The 23,390-nt window shown below is 36.8% G+C and overlaps 1 protein-coding gene across 26 annotated transcripts in view; it reads right to left on the reverse strand.

Annotated features, from left to right (window-relative positions):
- Nucleotides 1–23,390, reverse strand: part of DST (dystonin) — a 499,064-nt gene that overhangs the window by 47,862 nt on the left and 427,812 nt on the right. For 23 of the 26 annotated variants that reach the window (XM_055263445.2, XM_063632850.1, XM_055263432.2 and 20 more), the window contains 12 exons: nt 22,962–23,288; nt 22,369–22,453; nt 21,022–21,263; nt 19,897–20,103; nt 11,002–11,121; nt 10,699–10,806; nt 8,990–9,208; nt 4,779–4,982; nt 3,219–3,450; nt 2,099–2,325; nt 227–349; nt 3–104 (listed from right to left, as the gene is read on the reverse strand). In XM_055263445.2, coding sequence (XP_055119420.2) covers nt 3–104; nt 227–349; nt 2,099–2,325; nt 3,219–3,450; nt 4,779–4,982; nt 8,990–9,208; nt 10,699–10,806; nt 11,002–11,121; nt 19,897–20,103; nt 21,022–21,263; nt 22,369–22,453; nt 22,962–23,288 — 2,196 coding nt within the window. The remainder of the gene's footprint in view (nt 1–2; nt 105–226; nt 350–2,098; nt 2,326–3,218; nt 3,451–4,778; nt 4,983–8,989; nt 9,209–10,698; nt 10,807–11,001; nt 11,122–19,896; nt 20,104–21,021; nt 21,264–22,368; nt 22,454–22,961; nt 23,289–23,390) is intronic. The other 3 variants (XM_055263437.2, XM_055263449.2, XM_055263442.2) reach the window with 1 other exon arrangement.

Consider the following 23,390-nt stretch of genomic DNA (forward strand, 5'->3'; position numbering starts at 1 on the left):
ACCTGCAGTCCATCCTGGTACTGAACGGCAGCCTGCATTGCCTCCTCAAGTTTGTCAATCCGGTCTCTCCAAGCTTTATTTAGAGAATCCCATGCTGAATTTAACTACAAGATGTATGTTAGAATTCTTTCAGTGCCATATTTTAAATTTTCAACTACTGTTAACAAAATATATTAGTTAACTAAAAACTTTTTAAAAGCCATTCTGATAAGTAAGCCAGTTGTACCTCATCTATACTCTTCTTGACAATGGGTTTATCAGGCTCCCCACACGCCGCAATGAGTTCAGAACCCAGGTTAATAACTATATCCAGCTCCTCCTGTAGTCCATCTATTTCTTCCCTTATGGCCTAGAATAAGAAAATGACAGCCTTAGAATTTTAAGCAAAACCACATCAAAACTTTAAAAAGTACACAACAATATCAAAGGTAGTTATTTCTAGAAGGTGGCATTCTAATCGTTTTTATTTCTTTCTGTTTTCTAAGTTTCTGCAATAAATTTTTTCAACAAGAAATATTTTAAAAGAAAAACAGCACCCTTTTAGTAACAAATGCCAAATGTTTATTATAAAGATAATATTTAAGAAATGATAAATAAGAAATACCTTAACAAATATCAAAACAAATTTTTAAAAATATCAACAATACTGTAAGGCTTAGAAAGACATTTTGGTTTCCAAACAAATATACATTTAACATAGACAAGTAAAATATGAATCCAAAAACTATACAAATTAAGGTATTTGTTAGTAGATTTAGAATAATCTAGCTTTGGATTTACATTTTATGTCATTACCCTAGGCAGGACCAGGTAGGACCTGTAAGGTAGAAAAATACCACAACAGAAAGGCAGTATCCTACTTTTGCTTTCATCTTCTTGGTTAAATATATTCATTCATTCAACAAACACTGAATAACCATAAACGAAGCCCTAAACCAGGCACTGGGGATACAAAGAAAAATAGATATGGCTATTCTCCTCAAGGGGCCCACACTACAGCAGGAAAGACAGAGGCATAAGTAACAGTAAATCATAGTATGTGCAGAGTCCTTTGCATGAATAAAGTATTACGGGAACAAAGATGCACTAACTCTGCTAAGTATACAAGAAAAGGTTTTACATGGGGGTAATGATCCAACTGAACCCTGAGTGGACTTTGCCAGTAGAGTGGCAGGAAGGACATTCTAGAGTGAGGAAATAAGATTCGCAAAGGCACTGACACTAGAAAGAGCAAAACAGTTTGTTTTGGGAAATGCCCTTTCTAATCAGTAGCAGGGAGGGAGCTTGGTAAAGGAGCAAGAGAAAAACATACTTTGGAAACATAGGCGTGAGCTAGGCTGGAATGCAAAAAGCTGCATGCCCTGCTCTAGGGAGTTTGGGCTTTACCCAGATGGCAGGGGATGCCTCTGAGGGGGTTTAGGCAGCAACACAGTAAGAGCAGATCTAGAGAGAAGACTGGCAGCAAGGTCAAAGGCCTAGCAAGGAAAAAACAGTCTTCACTTTGGATTACTTTGGAAGCCAAAAAGAAAGAGAGAGATAATGAGGCCCTGAAATAAGGCAAAAACAGTGAGGATAAAGAGAAATTTTTTGTTGTTGTTGTTTTGTGTTTTTGTTTGTCTTCTGAGACAGGGTCTCACTCTGTTGCCCAGGTTAGAGTATAGTGGCATGATCTTGGCTCACTGCAACCTCCACCTCCCAGGTTCAAGTGATTCTCATGCTTCACCCTCAAAGTAGCTGGTACTACAGGTGTGTACCATCACACTTGACTAATTTTTGTACTTTTAGTAGAGACAGGGTTTCGTCATGTTGGCCAATCTGGTCTCAAACTCCTGGCCTCAAGTGATCCGCCCACCTAGGCCTCCCAAAGTTCTGGGAATACAGGCATGAGCCAGCATGCAGGCCTGAGAAATTGTTTTAAACATACAATCTCAAAGTGAAATTTGTGGGTATACTCTATCTCCTACCGTATCACTGCACATTCCATTTTCAGAACCAAATATAAATGTTAACAGAGTAACTCCTAATATTTACCCTAGGAATCTGGATTTCATTATGCCACAACTTATTTTTCTAACTTTAAATGAGATTTTCTGCTTACCTCTGCTGCTTCTTGCTGTTGTTTTACTACTGAAGGATCAATTCCAGGATCTTCCAGGTCCCGGATGAAATCTTGAGTATCTTTAATGGTAACTACCAATGACATGTGATCACACCAGAACTTTTCTGCTAGCTCCATCACATCCAGTAGTTTGGCTTCCCTCTCTTCCACCAGTGTGTGTATGTTCTCCCAAATGAAAACCATTTGGTCAAGCTTATCCTGAACAGCTATGAAGCAAAACAGTATCCACAAGGCGATTGGTTAGCCCCACGTAACCAACAAAGCAGAATGTTATAGTTCACACAGGAAGTAGTGATCCAATTTGCTAAGTATCTAAAACTGGACCAAGTTTTGAATGTCCCCAGTCCAGTGGATATCAGTGGGTCCAAGAATCTATGCCAAATAACACAATATCTCTGGGTCTCCTATTCTTGCCAAACCAAGGTTCTTCCTAACAAAAGTGAGCTCAGAGTAGAACCAAGTTTATCAAGTTTCAAGTTCATTAAGGCTATCCTTAATCCCAAAGGGAGTGAAATAATCACCTAGGTACACTTTTATGCTCCCCAAATCAAGAGTAAAATTGTCTGTTCAGTCCCAGGAACGTTAACAATGTATGGTATGTATTTTGGGCTTGCTTCTAGAGTACTCTCATTGTGAATTTCCACTACACACATGTTCTCCCTTTTGACCCTCAGCTCATATGTCAAAGATGGCTGGCTGTGGTAGTGGTTCCCATTTTTGTGGCTATGTGATGCAGGATGCATGCTATGTAAGGTAGCAGAGTCAGTAATGAGGAAAAAAACCCAGATATGGCCTTATTAGCAATATGCCTCAACCTACTGATTTAAAAGGCCTGAATACACATGGTCTTTGAACATATGGTCTTTATACATGGTCTATGTATAATGGCACGCTTTGTATTCAACTGATTAATTTCACAAACACAGGAAGACATTAACAAGGGATTTGCATACACAGCCCTTCAACCCTAAACACATCACATTTGTAATACCTGTTTAAAGATGCAGCATTTTGTTATCCAATTGGACGGTGAGTAAACAGCATAAACATTTAGAATGCTTTAAAAATAAAGTTTGTTTCCCTATTCCAAAAGTATTACCTTTCGCAGATATGTCTTTATCAGTCCCCCCAGATCTAGCGATCATTTCCTCTCCCCTCTGTTTAAGAGTTTCATACAACGGCTGTAGCTTTTCCATGTCTACTGACACATTCTTATTTTCACTGATCTGTTCCTTGATCTTCTCGACCTCTGCAGAGATAGAGGGTGGCTGCCTCAGACGTTCCACGATGCGTTCCAGGCTCTCAAGGATCTGATCTATCTTGTCATGGAACTAGCGGCAAAACAAAGAGATCTTTTATGGAAAAAAGATCTGTAATACCAAGTGTAAAATTTAAATGAAAAAAACATTTTTTACAATTTAATATCAGAATTAAGAATAAATCTTAGCCTCTTTATCAACAGACCCATTCAAAAGTTACATCCACCTGGTGTGTGAAGACATGCCTAAACTCATGATGTATATGCACCTCTGTGTCACACTACCTATGTACAATAGATTTAGTTTCTTATGAATATTTGAGTGTATCCATTAAGAAATGGTATATGTTAACATGTAATTGGACCAGGACGACATGGCAGCAGCAACTCTTTACCTGCTGCTTCATCCTGTTATCATAATTCAAATTAATTTTAAAAATCAAGTTCAATAAGCTGAGTATTTGTCTATTACAATGGATTGTTTACTTCATTTTTAATGAACTATTTTGGCACCCTGAAAAGTTATATTATTTAATGTGAAATTCATGGAAAGTTTTGATTAGATTCCAGGGAATCCTTAACTTATGCATTTCCTGAACTGAAAAATGTTAAAAAAAAATTTCAACAAAAAAACCTCCCCAATGTTGTAACTTCTGATATAACAGAAGTTACAAGTTTCAGAAGTTTTTATTTACTTCATGGTTAAACACATAATCAGACACATGACAGAATTTAAAATTTTTATTTGCAAAGGTTCCATAGACAATTAAGCAAAGCTATAAACCACCTGTTCATTCACATCTATGAATGAACTTTGTTCTACACTATCTCAAAGTTAAAGGAACAATCACACAGGATTGTGACATTGGCCCACTCTAATATGCCATATCTAATAATAAAAACCAAATCTTGAAAATGGAAAATCTTTGGGTATTTCAAAATTCAACTTCTTGAAAAAAGATATTTTCAGAAAAGAAAAAACCATCAATATCCAACTTTATATTCTTTTTCTTTTCATTTAGCCTATCATTCTTTCTTCTCATTGCCTTCTTGAGAGTATTTTATTAATAATTATAACACTTTCCTTTATCTCTCCCAATGGCAAATATTGCATTCTACTCAGGATGGACACTGAATTAAATATTTGGATAATGATGACAACTGCATGTTTCTTAAGACATTGAAAATTATTTGTATTATATCTATAAGCAGGCAGAGAAAGATAAGGAGATAAAGGCTGGATGCAAGCAAACATCACCTCTGAGGGACACAGACATCAATACTCAGAGTTAATGTAGTGAAATAATTTTAGTTAAAATTTAATCAGGAAATCCAGGAAAATGTCTTTCTGTGCTCTGTTGTCTGCAAGAACCCAATTCTATTTCTAGTGTAAACAATTACCTGAGTTGATTGAGAAATGGCTTCATCCAGTGCCACAGCTCGCTTTTTGACATCTTCCTTAATTTGACTGTAAAGGGTGTCGGCCGCCACATACTTCTCTTGGATAGAAAAGCCTTCCCCAGGGCTCAATTCCAGTAACTGTGGCCCAGTTTTGTTCATCTTATCTATATGAGGCTTGTGTTCGGCTATCAACTCACGCAGTTGCTATAACAAACCAGACAGCTTTTCAGTATCTCAGGGTCACACCTCCATATTACAGCTGTCTACACCTGCAATGCATCCAGCTGGCAAGAAACTCCAAACAAACCCCTCCCCATCACAAGGCATTTAACACATGATGGCTCATACAGCTCTTTGCCAGGAAGAGAAGGCCCTGACACAAAGATTAAACAACAGTCCGGTCACACCAAAGCCCCTTTAGGGTACAAAGATGCTGGTTCAGTGAAATAATGAATCCCAGTTTATTATGCATCTCATACCAAGAGCAGCACATTTTGACAAGAGCATTAGCCAAGGGTCATATTATATAAAAGTATTCTGAACTCACTATGTTCTCAACCTACAGACACCAAGTCATATCTTATGGTGTTCCTTTCTGCACACTCATGATATATACAAAAATAGAAGAAAGAAAAAGAGAGAGAGAGACAAGATTGGGGGGAAGGAGGGAGAAGGGAAGGAAGAAAAAAGAATAGAAAGAAGCTCAATAGAAGTTAGATGCAATGCTGAGACAAAACCTCAAGATAAGGAATGTTAGGGTGATGTAAGCCCACAAGGCATTGCATTTATATATGCGGACTGATATAAAATGAACATGTATTACATTTTATATTTATGTATGAATCTATTCTATATATATATATGATATATAGACATACATATGAATGAATCTATATTCATTATTTTAAAATATTAAAGGCTGCAAGGACAATCTATCAATACACAGCTATATACTGAGCATTGTTTGTAAGGTATATTTAAGGAAAAACATGTCATATGAATGTGCATAATTTTGTTAGCTAATCAAGAAATACAATGATATTTATACTAGCGCGTGGGTGTAGAATTCAAGTAGATCCCCATTCCCTTTAATAGAGAAGATGTGTTGGAAGCCTGAATAAAGCTAGAATATATACACTTCATGGATCCCATGGATTTCAATGAGCAGTTTTTCATGGGTCAAAACCAAAGCCACCCCCAGGGGGAAGATCTGCTTTTGCTTGCAGGTTTTTTTGAGGATGGCCTCTGTGCAGCATTGAGGGGGTCTTTCATTTGTACCACATTATCGACTAGGTTCCCTCATCAGCAGCTCTTTGTCCTCACCAGAATGTGTACCTCCAAACTCCAGCCCCTCACAAAAGCTTCTCTGGGGAATCTTACTTTCAGGAAAGATAGTCTAGAGACAAACTACCAATCTTTTCCTGCAAACTCTAATTTCTATCAGTCACCAGGATGGCCACATACCTAGATTTTTATTGAAAGTGTCTACTAAAATCAATTATGAGCATTATTTTGAGAACTTGTTGAGGAATTATATCATTAACTATCACCAATGTAATAAACTGTTTTTGAAGGTTTTCAAAAGACTGCCTCAAAATAGTTTTAGAAAGGGCTAAATAAAGATGAATTCGATTTTAAAAGAAGGAAGAGTCTAATGTAGCATGCTGCACATAAGAATGTGGGAGGGCCATGTTTGCAATCTAGCTCCTGGGTGTCCCAAGCCAAGGTTTTCTTATTTTTATTTTGCATAATTAGATATCTTCATGCTGCTTTACTGAATGGAGGTGGTGATGGTATATCAGCTATAGATAGTCTCATGGAAAAGGAAAACTGAAGATGTTACATACGTTCTCCCATCAATGTTCTTTCAGGAATGCTTGGAAAACAAGCTTTCACTCAAGAGTTATCAAGAGACTCTCAAATAAAATGCTACGTCTCTGCTGATATTTTTTGAGTTCCTTTGAGTCTTGGTAGATCTCACCTGTATAGCACCACTATAAGGCAACTTGGCTTGGCAAGTAGTGAGGGGAGCCTTTTTTTTTTTTAAGACAGAGTTTTGCTCTTGTTGCCAAGGCTGGAGTGCCGTGGCGCGATCTTGGCTCACCACAACCTCCGCCTCCCAGGTTCAAGCAATTCTCCTGCCTTAGCATCCCAAGTAGCTGGGATTATAGGCATCCACCACCATGCCCAGCTAATTTTGTATTTTTAGTAGAGATGGGGTTTCTCCATGTTGGTCAGGCTGGTCTCGAATTCCTGACCTCAGGTGATCCGCCTGCCTTGGCCTCCCAAAGTGCCGGGATTACAGGCGTGAGCCACCACATCTGACTAATTTTGTATTTTTAGTAGAGGCAGGGTTTCTCCATGTTGGTCAGGCTGGTCTCGAACTCCCAACCTCAGGTGATCCACCTGCCTCAGCCTTCCAAAGTGCTGGGATTACAGGCATGAGCCACTGCGCCTGGCCGAGGAGCCTTTTTTTAAACCGTTCTTAAACCGTTCCATGACAGGCAAGAGAACACCTACCAGCCATTTACTCAGGTATGTGTGTGTATCAGAAAAGGGCCCAAAAGGAGATGCCTTCTGCCTTATATGTGACAAAATGATTCTTGGCAACATGCTGTCATAGGAGTCCAGTCAGGCTGGAGCTATCCGGTGTGACTTTAAGATATCTATCATGTGGTAACATGGCCTTTGGAGCCACTTTTCATTCCTGGCGAGAATGAACTAGATTTTCCCCCAAAATACATGGAGAGGATGCTGTAGAGCTGGAGAAGAAATGCCATCCTAGGAGGCTACAAATATTCTGCAACAGCAAAGCTTTTAGTTTAAACAATTTGAAGATGTCGCTACAAAGTTTTCTACCTCCCTTTATATAGACAATCACAAATTTGTTTTGAGAGCTTAAAGATTATGCAAAAAGGCAAAAAACTCAATTTTTAAAATTTCAGCTCAATAATGAGCCTTTCCATACTATCTGATGCTATGCTAAAAATGTGGCTATTCAAATCACCTCAGCATAGAAATGCATGAAACATGTTTTATTTAAAATAATTCAGTGAGTAGATATCAGATTTCTGCCACAAATAAGTCTTTATACAAAAATTCAATTCTACATACTTGTCTTTCTCCTGCTGAATCATTTAGATAGAACTCTACTATATTAAATAAAGTTAAAATGTGGTCTCTAAAACTCTCTTTTAAATAAATACTTCAGTATAGTCTTCAATGCCAATTCATTAAAAAGGTAAACAAACAAGATTAACAAGATGTCACATATTCCAAACAATGATGTAATAAACCCTGAATTGAACTTTTCCCTCCCTTTCTCTCTCTCCCCCTCCCTCTCTCTTGGGCACAGGCATACACACACACACACCCTCATGCACATACACACACACACATGCACACCATGATTAGTCTCAGAGTACATTCTGTACAGATCTGGAAGAGCAACTAGGTTCACGAGTCCATAAATAGCAAGAAATCTAGTTTTTTTCTGACAGTCTGGAATGCTCTCTCACATAAACCCTTACAAAATTTTAAGCCATATTAACAATTAAGTGACTGCTGAAAAGAGGGCTTTATGTGCCATTTCATACATGTTTAAAATGTGACGTAACTGTAGTTGTAAATGTGCTCCTCCTACTTTACCCATTTACACTAACAGGAACAAGAACTTCAAAGGAGTTCCATGTACAGGAGGTGAACAAAATAATCTGTCTTTATACTTCATCATTTTCCCTTTTCATAGCTTTCATAATATTGCTATTTTGACACATTCATTATATTACACATTTTCTCCCAGCTCAATGGCCTTGTCTGTATAATGGTTCTCCCATATATTTCCACTCTGCATTTACATTCTAAATGTATAAATTTAAAACAATTCAACATGTGTAAATTGAAAGCACTTCAAAAGCTTATTTCTATAACATTTTTAAATGGGAATTTTTTTCTATCTAGATGATTTATACTGCATATTTTATCAAAGTTGTGATGTAATTAATGACATATACAGTAAGTATATCCACATGAGTCTTCTTGCTATAACCCTGTATAAGAAGCAATTATGAGGTAAGCAAATTATACAGCCCAGAACACAATATTCTAAAATGCCTTAATCATGTAAGTGTTTAACTGTACTAAAAACCACCATAAAAATCATGATTCTCTTTTAATGGGGAATACAATATTCTCTTTCACATCAGGCTTACCCGATGTTCTTCCTGCTGCTGCCTTAGAGTTTCATATTCAAGGGCTGGGGCGGGAAGCTGAGAGATGATTGATTGTGTTTCTGTCAGCCATGGCCAAAGTTCTTCATATGTTTCCCAGAATTGGTTAACCAGGGACTGTGCCCGCTCCAGCTGCAGATACCTTTCTGAATTAATCTGGCAGATGGTATCATAGTTCTTCAGTACCTTGTCCAGTTTTTTCTAGAAAATAAAAGGACGAAATGTTTAACTGGTCAGGCCAACGAGCACACACACTCCAGAGTGCTCTGTCCAGCACAGTACACCCGGACAGAGTGGGCATTTGACAAATATGTGTTAAATGAATACATCAGTAAAAGCTATTCAGATTTTAATGGTTTATACGTACAAAAGTTCACTTTAAATTAAAGTGCCTCAAGTTTTTATGAATAAGACACTGAGATCTCCAAAAACAATATGCACAGTTCTCCAGTCATTCTCACAATGGCTTCAAGATTAGAAAACAAGTCGCATGTGATTCTGGCAACATATATTTTGCAGAAAAAAAATAAAGACTACCTTTTGCAAATGAAATTGTCAAAATTTTTAGTTAACAAAATTAATAATATATATATATACACACATATATGTGTGTAAGTGTATATATACATGTGCGTGTATATATATAGAGAGAGAGAGAGGTGGCGGGGGGAGAGAGAAAGAGAAAGAGAAAGAGAAAGAGGAGAGGAATCAAAGCAGAACATTTGCCATTGTGCTATACCCGGATTTAACGGGGCAGTCACAGTGATCTAGATTATGGTATAAACTCATAGCAAAAACTAATAGCAGAAGATAAACCACAATCATAACCCAATAAACCACAGAATAACAAAGAAATTATTTCATGACAATCTGTATTTTTCACATCAGAGTCTTTACAAAAATAATAAAGATTCAATTATAAACAAGCAAATTGCCATTGTAGAGTATACATAAATAAAAGAGTGCATACCATTACATTGTGCATTCTATTATTTTATCTGTGGTCTACCTTAAAAGCAATGCATACTCTTTAAAATATGATTTTAGGCATAGAGATTCCTATTTTTTTTTGCCATGCATGGGATATCTTTCCTACCAGAAGGATGAATATACATCAATTTCTTCAGGCTGCTTAGATGTCTGAATATGAATTGAACATTTTTATTTGTGGCTGGTTTTCTGCCAAATTAAAGGATAATTAAAACTACACAGACTGAATGCTTCCTTAATTACTCAGACCATATTTTCCCTATATAGCTTACTGTAACTTTATACAAAATGGATTTCAGCATTAGAGAGAGCCACATATTTTGGTTTTTATTAAGAGGCCCAAATGTCTCTGAAGCACATAAACAATAGTTGATACATATAAAAAACAATAATTTATACTAATAATAATGGTAATAATACAGCTAACATTAACTGAATGCTTAATGCGTGCCAGTTAACTAAAGTCTCAAACCTTAATAGCCTTTGTGCCTATTCAAAAAGATTGCCCTCATAGTGATTCTCTTAAGAGATATTCCTTTCACTGTTATTCTATAAACTTGAAAAATGCCTTATTTAAACTAATTATTTTTGCTGCTCAAATGGCAGCTGTGGATAACGGAGAAGTGTTTTTCTAGGACTGAAAGCTCAACACCTGCTGTTTTTTCAAGAGTCCCACTACCAGTCCACAGACAAGATTATACCTTCATTGATTGCTTTTCCTCTTCACTGCATGCGGTCATGATTTTATGCCCGGATTTAACAAGTTCATCAATAATATCCTTGTGTCTCAAAATCTCCATGGTGAATGTCTGTGATTTACCAAAATAAAGACAAAAAATAAAACAAGAAATTGTATGACTAAAATGAAAACAATTAGGCTAAGCAGTTAAAAATACCACGTTACACTAGAGGAGTCTTAAAAAGTAAATCATACAGGCACATTTTATAGAGTAGGAGCAGACCAACAGATAATTTATATGGCAATTGGAAATGTATTTCTTCACCTTTTGAACTTGAAGCTGAGCAGAAGTCTGGTCTTGCTCAAGCCTGATGTCACCCAGAGACATCAATTTTTTTTCTGTTTCAGTAATCCAGGATAACTCAGCATCAGCTGCTTGGTCAAACTAAACAAAAGATAAATAATTAGGTCAGCACGTTCCTGTTCCTGGTGCCAGAAAATACCTATCTACAGTTCTTTGAAATATCTTTATCACACAAGTGGAAAATCCGAGCTTGTTTCCTCATGGCATCCTAAAATAATTTGTGATAATGACTAAATTTTAAAGAAAGGAGAACTTTCCACAGAGTAATTAAACACAAGCTCTTAAAAAATGTTGGATTTATAGCACTGCATTAATGATTTTAGGACAGCTAGCACTATTGCCTTCTTTTTAGGCAGTCTTAATAATTTGCACCTTAGGAGTACTGTTCAAGTGTAACAGTTATGAAAGCCAATAGCCAGGAACCATCTTTTCTTTTTTTTTTTTTTTTTTTTTTTAATTATACTTTAGGTTTTAGGGTACATGTGCACAATGTGCAGGTTTGTTACATATGTATCCATGTGCCACGTTGATTTCCTGCACCCATTAACTCGTCATTCAGCATTAGGTACATCTCCTAATGCTGTCCCTCCCCCCTCCCCCAACCCCACAACAGTCCCCGGAGTGTGATGTTCCCCTTCCTGTGTCCATGAGTTCTCATTGAGGAACCATCTTTTAATCATTTCACCCATCAGTTCAACTGCTATGATATGCAACTAACATTCTGCTATCAAAGTACATAGTTCCTAGCTAAAAGAATAGAATATCCCCATTTATTATACTATTATGTTTATAAATGCATGTGTAAATATACATCTCTATATATGCAGAGTATACCCCTAAATGATTCATGTATAATTTTTAAGCATCTCATTTAATAATGGCAGAAAACATTTTTAAGAGCATTCTTAAATATTTTAAGAAATGTTATTTTCCTGATCATAACAGTAATTAAAACAGTAATTTATAAGCACAGTACAAATTCATAAAGCAGAGAAAAACATATAGAAGAAAATTAAAACCTAGAGTTAACACTGCTGGTATTGTAGTGAATTTTCTTCCACAAATCAAGAGAGAAAGATTTGTATAAAAATGTCTGGGATGACACTGTATAAACAGCTTTATATCCTGCTTTTTCATTTACTATGAACATTTCCCATGTCATACTCCTTTAAATGTGATTTTCAAACAATACCATTATATTCTAGCATACCTGGATTTTCATTTCAGCTTTCTGCATTTTTGCTATTATACAAACAACTCTACAATGAATATATTTGCATATAAATTTCTGTTGGCATCTCTAATTAGTTCCTTAGTGCAGATTCCTAGAAGTGACTATCAAGTCAAAGAGCACGAACATTTTCAACGTCTTCCATCGGATAAACCCCAGTGGCTCCCATGAATAAAATGGGCCTGTGACACCACAGTACCAACCATAAATGATCACTGAAATGACCTCAGTTGGAAGAATTAATGAGGAATGAACATTTTGGCTATTCAAGTCCAGCACTGCCAGATCTTCTAACTTTTCAAAGGAATCTGGAAATCCAGATGGGGTGGGAAAACAGGTAGGTGGGGAGAAAGATGGGTGGAGATAAGAAACTAGATTTTTAAAAATTCGTACTTTAAAAACTCTGCAACGCTATGCCAACTCATGGGAAGATGGAGTACATTAGCTTTTCTCTGTTCCTCATGATAAGCATACTTACAAATCCCAGGCATTATATATAAAACATATAAAGAAGATTCCACAAAGGGGAGAGAAGAGGACAGAACTACCACGGACCTTGGGCCACAAGGAAGAACACAGTGGTGAATTCTCTGGGATTTTCTTTTTGCCTCACATATCTAAGACTAAATACTGGAGAAACTGGCAACCACACAAGACTAATGGGTACAAAGTCCCAAAACAAGCCTGCTCTCTCTAGCCAAAGGACCAGGAAAGGAGTAGTCTAGCAAAACAGACAACTTTTAAACAATAACCACTCTATTCCAACCAAACACTACAGAACACTACAGAAAAAATGGTTGCTCCACTCACACTCATGCCAAGGAAGGACAAATGGGGGGCCTACACTTCTATCCTTGCAATGCCATGACAAGGTCCCCAACACTCTTGCTGGGAGATGCTAGAGAATGCCAAGTAGGGAGCCAGAATTTTCATCCCCAGATCATCGTGCCAGTTGAGACCATGTGGGGAGGCTGGGCTTCCACCCCCACTAAGCAGTAACGAACTGCTCCTCCCTCCACTCCTCTGGGGTGATATCAGAGAAGGCCTAGTGGAGAGTCAGGATCTTCATCATCACTCAGTGTGTCACCATCACAGCCACCTGCACCGTGGTACTAGTAGAGACCACATAGGGAGCTGGAACTCCCACTCCCACCCAGCAGAAATGACGAGCCATCTCCTAGGTGTCAACAGAGGTTGAATTGGGAACCTGGACTTCTACCTTCACCTGGTAGCAGCCCCACCTTCTGCCAGAGTGGTTACAGAGGAAGGCAGTTAAAACAGAAAGCTTAAGCTCTAACACTCATAACATCATATAAGAGCCAGGAAAATCTCAAACTGAATTAAAGAAGATAATCAAATAGATGCCAATACCCAGATGGCAGACATGTTAGAATTATCTGACAATGATTTTAAAGCAGCCATGATAAAAATGCTTCAGTGAGTACTTCTGAATGTTCATAGCTGAAACAAATTAGAAATTAGAAGGCTTTATCAACAACATAGAACATCTCAGCAAAGAAAAGGAATATACAGTATAAAGAAGAACCAAATGAAAATGTAGAACTGAAAAATGTAACTGAAATAAAAATCTCAGTGGATGAGCTCAATGAAGGGGACAGAAGAAAGAATCAGTGAAGGAAAAGAAATTACCACTTAGAAATAGAAATGGAAATTACCCAAACTGAATAATAGAAAATAACTTAAAAAATAATCAGAACTGCAGGTACCTGTGGAACTACAACAAAAGTCCTAATATTCATGTTATCAGAGTCCCAGAAGGAGAAGAGAAAGAGATTGGGACTGAAAAAATACTTGAACATTCTTGAAATAACATTATAGAAATGGAGAACAGCTTTGTGGTTGACAGAAGTTAGGGAGGGTAGGGTGGGATGGAATGGGTATGGCTCACAGAGCAGCATGAAGGATTCTTGTGGTGAGGGGAATATTCTGTATCTTGACTGTATCAATGTCAATATGCTGCTTGTGATATTTTACTATAAAGATGTTACCACTGGGGAAAACTGAGTAGAGGATACAATGGGATCTCTCTGTATTGTTTCTACAGCTGCAGGTGAACTTAGGTGGGTAACGTCTCACCTATGAGTTCCTATTTGTGTTTTCTCCCTTCCATATAATACTGCCCAATTGCCCTTCAGGTAGAATGTGCTAACGTACACTCCCACAAGCAGTGTTTTGCTATAACCTCATCAACGTGGGGTATAATTTATTTTTTGATATTGAAAATTTAATATCATCACGCTTATAGGTAGACTTTCTGTAATTATAAGGAAACCAAGAAACCACTTAAAATAATCTATCTTAAGCTGGTTCAATAATTTCTGTGATATTATTTAATTTCAAATGAAGTTATTCATGAGCAATTATTGATCAATATGAAAACAAAAGAAAAACATTTCATCAACTAATTCAGCAGCTTCAGGTGTGGAGAAAGAATCCCCATGAAAAAGAAGTGAAAGAGTCTTCTATGTGGATTCTTACTTTTCAAGGCATATATAATAAAGCTATAGGTAAAAATTGATTATGTGATTCACTTAAAGGATATAAGACTGAGAAAAACAGTTCATCAGGCCTTTCTACCTGAGTGTAAATACTGCAAGATATCTGAATAAAATTTAACAGTTATAAATTTTTTTTTTCTACTGGTTCCTGAAAAAAAAAATAAAGTGACACCCTACCCCTCTTGTTTGTGTTCAGCCTGACAGTATTTAAATGAGTGTCCTCATAAAGACAGTCAGGCTGTGAAATATTAATATTAGTTTAACACCATGTCTCCCCTATTTAAAAAAAAAAAAACTTTCCAGCAATAAACAGTATGGTGATGCCATCTAAGGTGCCAAAAAAGGAAAGCTGAAATCCAAACAATGTTTCTTTGATCAAGTCAAACATTTGCTCTGCTAAGGAAAAAAAAAAAAAAAAGACTTCAAACAGGTATTTCCCGCCTGTCATTAGAGAAACTTTTAAAAATTATCAAATATTGTTAAGCAACAAAGGGAGTAGCTACAAGATCTACAGTAAGTAATTTATAGTAAGGCGAGGCATTTTAGGTCTATGACTCACTCAAATGACTGGTTAACATGTATATTTCTAATGGACCATAAAAATGGCTCACTTTACATGTAAGCAACATGGAGAGAAATACAGTAGGCCAAATTTTAGTAAATTTGTTTACTACTCATACAAGTAGTAAAATTTGACTTAACATAAAATGTTGAGAATCTTGGCATCCATAATTGTATTTGGGGAAATACTTTAATAGCATCAGAGGAGCTGAATCACCAACTTAGCTACTGTAACTTCTGTTTATGGTTGAATTAGCATTTCAGGAATTTTCTAAAAGTTAGTGCAAGACATTTTAAGTAGCTACATCTAAATATGCCTGAAAGACACTCTCTAAAACAGTAACAGCCAGCACCCTACTGAGCACACTGTTCTAAGTGCTTAACATGCAATCCTCCTTTAATCCTGACAGCTGTATCATGCATTACCATTAACTCCATTTCCAGCTTAGCAAAATGAGGTAAAGGGAAGTTAACTAACTTACCAAAGACTACTCAGGTAGTAAATGCTGAGCCTGAGATTCTAACGAAGGTGGTCTGACTTCTGGACTGCCAGATACCACAACGGTCAATACGTAATAGGTTTTCATAGAGGTTTAAGGCAAAGTGATAAGCAAACCTTAACCTCAAGGACATCCTTTTTACTCCCTTCCCCTGACTGGGGATCTTATCACTTTCTTTTGATTAGCATTTCCTTCCACTTTGCTTCTCATTATTTATAACACAGCCCATATTTTCCCATCCACAACACCTGGAGGGTCTAAACAAATCTCATTTCCGTAGGAGATGTTTCCTTCTGGTCCTTTAAAAGAAATAAACAGGTGATATTTTTCTCCAGGTTTATTCCTAATGACCCAATGAGTTGTTTGCATTAACTGCACCCAAACCACCAATCCAAGGGCCTTTCTAACAGGGTTATTATGGGGCCCGCTTACATAAGCCAAGCAATTAGAACTGCTGAAGAAAGCTTGGCATTCCCAGACCTGCTAAGATATACATATTTTAGCAACTACTGACAGTTGTACATTATAAGAAGCAAAGGATGATGAATTGCTCTGAGGCTTAAAGAATCAAGGTAGTCTGAATTCAGAACCCAAGTTTGTACATTTTTCAAGCAAAAGTGCCTTTCTCCATTTCCACAAAGCTTGTAGAAAGAAAGCAACAAAGATATGCTACTCTGTGTAGGTTTAAAATGCAAAAGTACGTACGGTTTATAACTCAGATAATGGCATGTATTGTAAAAGGGAGGCAGTTCAGCTCAACATCATTATTTACTAAGCTGCCTTGTCCCATTCAATTTCTTCCTAAAAGTAATGAATGGGCCCAACTACTTTAAGAAATAATATCCTTTTTAGAATATCAATGCCTGCAAATCTAGAGTCAGATTTGGGGGATTGGTGGGTGGTATCAGTGAATGTACAAGTTCTTACTCATTCACCCATTACTGAGGTTTTTCAATTATTTCTCAGATAATAACGAATAGGGCCTTCACACCTATGTTATGAAAGTTCAATTGCGTATCTTTTCAAAACTGTTATTGTGATATAGGGTTAACAAGAAAATCTAACCCTGTCAAATCAAAACTTTTTAAAAACCTAAATTTATACAAAGTGGTTACAAAGTATGTGCTAATGAGAAGGTGTCTGTATGTTCCCTTCTGTTCTCCCTTCAAACTTTTAAGTCTTTTCCATGTTTTTCTTGACATCTTCCATGCTGATGTTTAGAAGTCAATACATTCTGTGATTGTGGCTTGACAGTTCACAAGGTGCTTATGCTTTTGTTAAATTTCAAAAAGCAGGTTGACATTATAAAGGAGGTATATCTGTATATATGCAACCTTAAAACTGGGAAAAATATGAAGTATCTTAAGAGATATTTCTGCTCAGGAAACAGAACACCTAGTCATTGAAAATCTAATTTAACTCTCCCTGATTTAACTGGGACAAATCATTACATCTATAAATTTTAAAATCATGAAGTATCATTCAAGAAATGTCCTTACCCCATCACATGTGGCTGTTGGTAGGCTGGGGGCAGGGGTCTGGGGGAAGAGTCACTGTTAATAAAACAAATTGCATATGACTAAAGGTGTGTCTAAAAAGATGGGCTCAGGTCATATCATGTCCCTATTTCATATGGAGAAGAGACTCAGAATGGTAATTTGTTTAAACAATGTAAAACAGATAGTCCAAAATATGTGGCTAATGTCCAGGTCTAAAGATATGCTTTTTTTCATCACTCCTTTTTATATTTCATGGATGTAGTTATTGGGTAAAACAGAAAACAAACATTTTTATCAAACTGTACTCTGGTCCTAATTCCAAACATCTATAAGTAGGCAACGTTATAAAATATTTCAGGGATATATTAGCTCCTTTATAAACTTGAAAATTACGAGTTTAGAAACTTGTCTTTTAAGTGCAAAATCTCTGCCACACCAGGAAGACAGGTACCTACTACTCTATTCTTACGTTTCCCTACACGGTAATGTTTTATGATCCTTTTAGTGTTGTATTCTCATCCTCCACAGTCTTTATAGCTGGAAATATTCTCATTATACACCTCCACTTTGTTGTAATAATGGAACCTTCAGATTATTGAAGAAGTTTAGAAAAAAGCGGTTTCCCACCCTCGAGGGTTTTTCTATATATATAATTTATGAGGAGGCCCAGCAGTGAGGGAGAATGAGATATGGATTAAATTTTAGTTGCTACTCTGCCACTTACTGCTTGTGAGACCACATGCAAGTCACTTTGCCCCACGCATGCTGGGCATGTTCCCCCCAGCTCTAAACATCTGTGTGTCTATGTAGCCTTATTGGAGGTATTTTCATTGGACAGACTTGCAGGCAAAGGAATGAAGATAAAAATACACACATGAACAACCAGAAGATATCAGTGGCATTAAGATGTGTAATCTATTGGTAGTAAGACTTTTACTATATACATTGTCTTTCTCTTTCAAAAGGATTTTACTATATAAATTCTCCTTCTCTTTCTAGAGGAAGACTGGAAGGATACAGACCGAATTGCTTACATATGCTTTCTTTCATGAATTTTTCTATATTCTTTGAGAAAATCTTGAAATTTTAAATAAGGACTGATTCTATCAGAAAAAAAAAAAATCATTATTTTCCTAAAGGATTCCGGAAGACTTACACTGACTTACTTTCCAAACCCATGACTTTGGAAAACATATGCAAAACCTTGAAGAACCTGGCCACAGTTAATGCCCTTGGCACATATCAGAGATTACTAACCAACGAAAACTCAATCTGTGACTGTGCCCTTATTACTGTCTCACTTTACTGAACCAGCCAACCATAGTCAACTTCTCAAGAAAATCTTACTCCCAAGAGTACAGAATAATTTTCTTGCTGTTTAGAGAAGCCTTCAGTGCCAGTTCGGAAACGTTCAAATTCATTTCAGTGAAAAAAATATATTTTTCAATAGTTGAATAAACTTCACAAATAAACACCCTCATTTTCCTATAATAATGAGGCATACAAACTCCTCTGTTTAGAAAGAGTCACACAAATACATTCCTCAAGCATGAACGCCCTCCTTCACTAAAATTTCTTAGGCAGGACTTTTGCTATCACTGCATTTCATCAGCTGTTGTGATCCCAGAGCACAGCACTAAAATGAGGAGCGGAACATTATGCTTTAGAACTAACTATAAATTCCATTTCTATGGCAACATTAGAAAATTAATTTCGGATGCTCCCACAGAATCAGCTTGATTTATGCCTCTTGCTTTTGGCTCATACTAGTAAAAGCTTAGTCGTACACCATCATAAGCTCTGCTCTGAAGTACAGTGCAATATCATACTACCCCCACACATAAACTTTGTAGTAACTCTGATGACTTAATATAAATATTCACAGAAATTTCAACTGAAGTTAATCAACACATGTATTACAAACTTCTATTTCCAGGACCCCACTCATTGCCCACAGTCTTCCCAGGGAGCTGTGGCTAAGGGCCGAATGCCTATAAAACTCTTGGAGTATACATTCTGCAGGAGTTACAGACAAATTGGAACCTATCATCTTTTCCCCCGTCTGTCATCTTCAGAAAAAAACTTCACATTACCAACAAAGCTGCTTCATTTTTAAAAAGAAAACATTCTCTTTGCCCCAGCTTTCTGTAAATGAACAGTTATACTGACTTACAAAACAATTCACATTATTTACTCACATACAGATTAGACTTAGTCAATACATAAAAATTAATATCAGCAATATGCATATGTGTAGACAAAAGCATTTTGTTTGGAAAGCTGGGCTGATCTTCGCAGTGTCTGACTTCGTAAGGATAAATCTGTGAAACAATGAGGCAGATGGCTGTGAACAATGTACAGATTAGCCTTGCCCTGGTGCTAAGACGTCGAAGAAGCCCAGTCAACTTCTTTTCAAATCCACCCTTTCATTTTGGAAGCACAGCAAATGAATGGAAACAGTATTAACAGGCATCTTTGTTCAGGTAAAGGCTCTGGGAACAGCTGGAGAAAATTTATTGCCTAAACAACAAACCATTTCCCCCTACCTGCTGTGATCGCAGAATGGCAGCATCGATCTCCTCCACCTTCTGAGTGATGGTGTCGCTCACTAATCGGTAGCGCTCATTGTCCTCGGCTACCATTTTCTCAAGTCCTTCTCTTGCCCTCCATGGTACCAGTTCCAGCAAAGCACTGCTCACTTCATTAAGGGAGTCCAGTAAGGCTTTGTTGTTCTTAGCTTCCTTCTTCAGTTCCTGAAAACATACAAATAAGTAACACTTAAGAGCTTCAACAGACTTTTCCTTTAACTGTTCTTGGAGCTCAAGTCCTTTGCAGGTGAATAATGTGATGCTTTGCCCCACTCCCCTCCCTTAGTTTCAGTTGAGTTAAATAAACCTTTTTTATCTAAAGCTATTTTGCAAAAAGGAAAATGTTTCCTGAGAAGTTCAAAGAACAATTCATTTGTCGACGTGGCAAGATTTTATCTTTGAAATTTAATATAAATATTTAAAATTTCAGAAGCAAAAACAAGCAAGTTAACATGTATTATTCTTTGCTTTCTGGGAACCTCTAAGTAATCAGGTAACAGAAAAGTAAAATGAAGAGGATATTCCAAGCCAGAATTAAGTGACCCTCAAAATGATGACAAACTGGCTTTAAATCATGACAAGAGAATCATTACAGGCTCAGTGAGCCTGACCTCACCAACTCCCTTTCACCCACATGTGATCATACTTCAACTTCAAGGAAGATAAAAACAGAGGCTGATGTCTTGGAAAAGAGGAAGGATTATCATGCAGTACACTACTTTTGTGATATAATTAGAAAACCCACCCCATGTTATCTTATAGAAATATTGGTATTCCAACCAAATTATGTGTGTCTCTGAAACAATGATCATTTTCCATTTTTTCTTTCTGTTTTCATCATTCTGTCCCTTGGGTAATAAACTATACTCCCAAATAGAAGACTCTTGCAACAATTATTATATACTGTTTTCATCTCTGGGCTCCTAAAACTTTAAACAGTTGATCTGCTGCCAATTTCTATTGGGTCTCCACCCACCAAGGCATCCTTCAGCATATGTAATGACATAAGACAAATATAATTTTATTTTTGTGTGAATAAGACTGCCTAAAAGACTAATCCAAAATGCAGAAATCAGAGCTTACCTTTTGTCTCATTTGTGCTTGACTTGCTTCTTCTCCTTTCAGAACCTGAGTTTCATATGAAAGTAATTCTACCTCCACTTTGTCCAGCCAGGTACACAGCTCTTCGTGTGTGGAGTGCAGCTGCCTTGCAAGCTGCAGCGCCTGTTCCAGAGTCTTGGCCACATCAGTGCTCAATTTAGTAATGTCTTTGTACCTTGCTTTAATGGCTTCCAATTTATCTTGAATTATTAAAACTTCATCACCTAAAATTTCAAAGTCACGTTATTTCTTATGAAAGAAAAAAAGGCAGGGGGAGGGTTTCTTCAGATATTATGGAACACTGATGAAATTTCTACAGAACAAAGGGAGACATTTTTCTAAAGATAATCTTACTCAAGAGAAGCCCTTTTCTAAATTTTAATCTTTCCCAAGATTTCCGGCAAATCTAAATCACTCTGAAAATACAAATGTAGAAACTGGAAAAGGCTAAGTGTCTTTAGCTATGTGGAAAGCAGTATTTTTGTATCTATCTGTATGAGACTTTGTTTTCAAAGAAGAGGGGTTAAAAACTGCTTGAGTTCAAATATTGACTTCATACATGGCTTAAAAGCTGGGTTACTTTGGGCAAGATACTTAGCCTCTCTGCTCTTAGTTACTCAGCATCACTCATCTGCACTATTCCAACAGATCTTTATTTGCCTCTACCTCATTTTTTGACACACAGAAAAATTGTGTCCTGGGCTTCAGACTTCCAGCTCAAGGCTCTTGATTCTACATTTAATTTCTTCAATACATAATGAACGGTACTTTCCCCCAAAATACACATATTGCTGAACTGGATATAGGTATAGTGAAATTCCTATGGCCAAAGGAATCACTAAAACTAGTTTCCCTGAGTTGTCCTAAAAATCTCATCTAGATACTAAACTGTGTATCAGTTTTCTTAGTGATTCAGACATGAAGAAATGAAGCCCATGTATAGCTATGCACATAGCCATACTGTGTGTCACTGCAATGCAATCTATCTTAAAAAGAAATTGTCTACAACCTACGTGTACATTTGACTTCCACAAGTGGAAAAGTAATGTGACTCTGTCCTGGGCTTCTCTGATGAGCTCCCGCGCCAAAGTGCTTTATGTTATGAGTAATACACACAACCTCCATCAAGAACTCAAGTGAGATCATGAGAAAAAAGTGAGATCATATCCTAACCACCCCCTTGATTGGTCTTCAAAGCATTCTCCAGAATAAAAGTCTTGGAATGGACCAAAAATCATAAAGTGTTTTGGTTTTCTCCCATCTCTAAAATATTTTGAAAACAATATAAAATGCTGACCACATGATGATTTGATTTGAAAGATATCTCACCTGTGGTTTGTTTAAGTAGTTCTAAACCATTTAGTAAAGCCTGATCTACATTTTGTTTCCTGAGTGAGATGTCCTCTTGCAGAACCTGAAAACACAGGTACCATTTTTATGTGGGGGGAAAAACATTTAAGTTGGCATTAACATTAGTTAATCTCAGAGAACTTTAATTAGATTTCACAGAGACATATTTGAGTAAATATCTCACATTTTCAAATGTTCTTATTGTTCCCATGTTTAGACCTCTTCTTTTCACCACTGTGCCCCATGTCCATCTACCATAATTCACAGCATATTCCTTTTCAGAAAATACTTAGGGCCCTATGAAAATGGGCTTTGTGGACGTACTGAAGTACTGGTTAATATAGGTCTTTGTATACAACAATAAAATAACAAAATGAAAAGTGAAATATCCAGCTAATTGGATAGAGTCACTCTTTGCTTTAAAATGACTTCATTAAAAGTAATCTGTATAACAGTCTTTTTTTGAGTACAGCAATTCATCGAAATCATCATAAACATAAAATTGCACAGAAATAAGGACTAATGACAATTGAAATGAAAAAATAAGATAAAAATAAAATAAATCAAAATACCCGAAGTTCAGACTGCTGCTTCCATAGCCCCTCAGTGCTGTAATCCTGGACTGAGAGCTTGCTCAGTTTGTCATGCACTTCATTCAGCCAGTTCATCAGTTCAACTTCATCTTCCCCAAAAATCTTAGCATTACATAAGGCCTGCTGGAGGAGCTCAGACCTGCTGTGACTTTTCTCTTGAATCTCAATGTACCATACTTGAGAGAGGTCTAATTTACTCTGCACCATATCTTTATCCTCCCTGGAGCTCAAAACCTTTAAGGACTGGCCAATGCTAACAGCCTGGTGTAAATGTTTATTGTGATTGATGATGTCATCTTCTAAGGCCTAAGCAAAGTTTAAAAAAATAAAGAAGAAAAACAAAAAGAATGGACAAATAAAAATGAAAACATAAATAAAACTAAAGCATGACATGTGAAATGGATTTAG

This window comes from Symphalangus syndactylus, chromosome 23, assembly GCF_028878055.3.
Source record: "Symphalangus syndactylus isolate Jambi chromosome 23, NHGRI_mSymSyn1-v2.1_pri, whole genome shotgun sequence".
Classification (NCBI taxonomy): Eukaryota; Metazoa; Chordata; class Mammalia; order Primates; family Hylobatidae; genus Symphalangus; species Symphalangus syndactylus.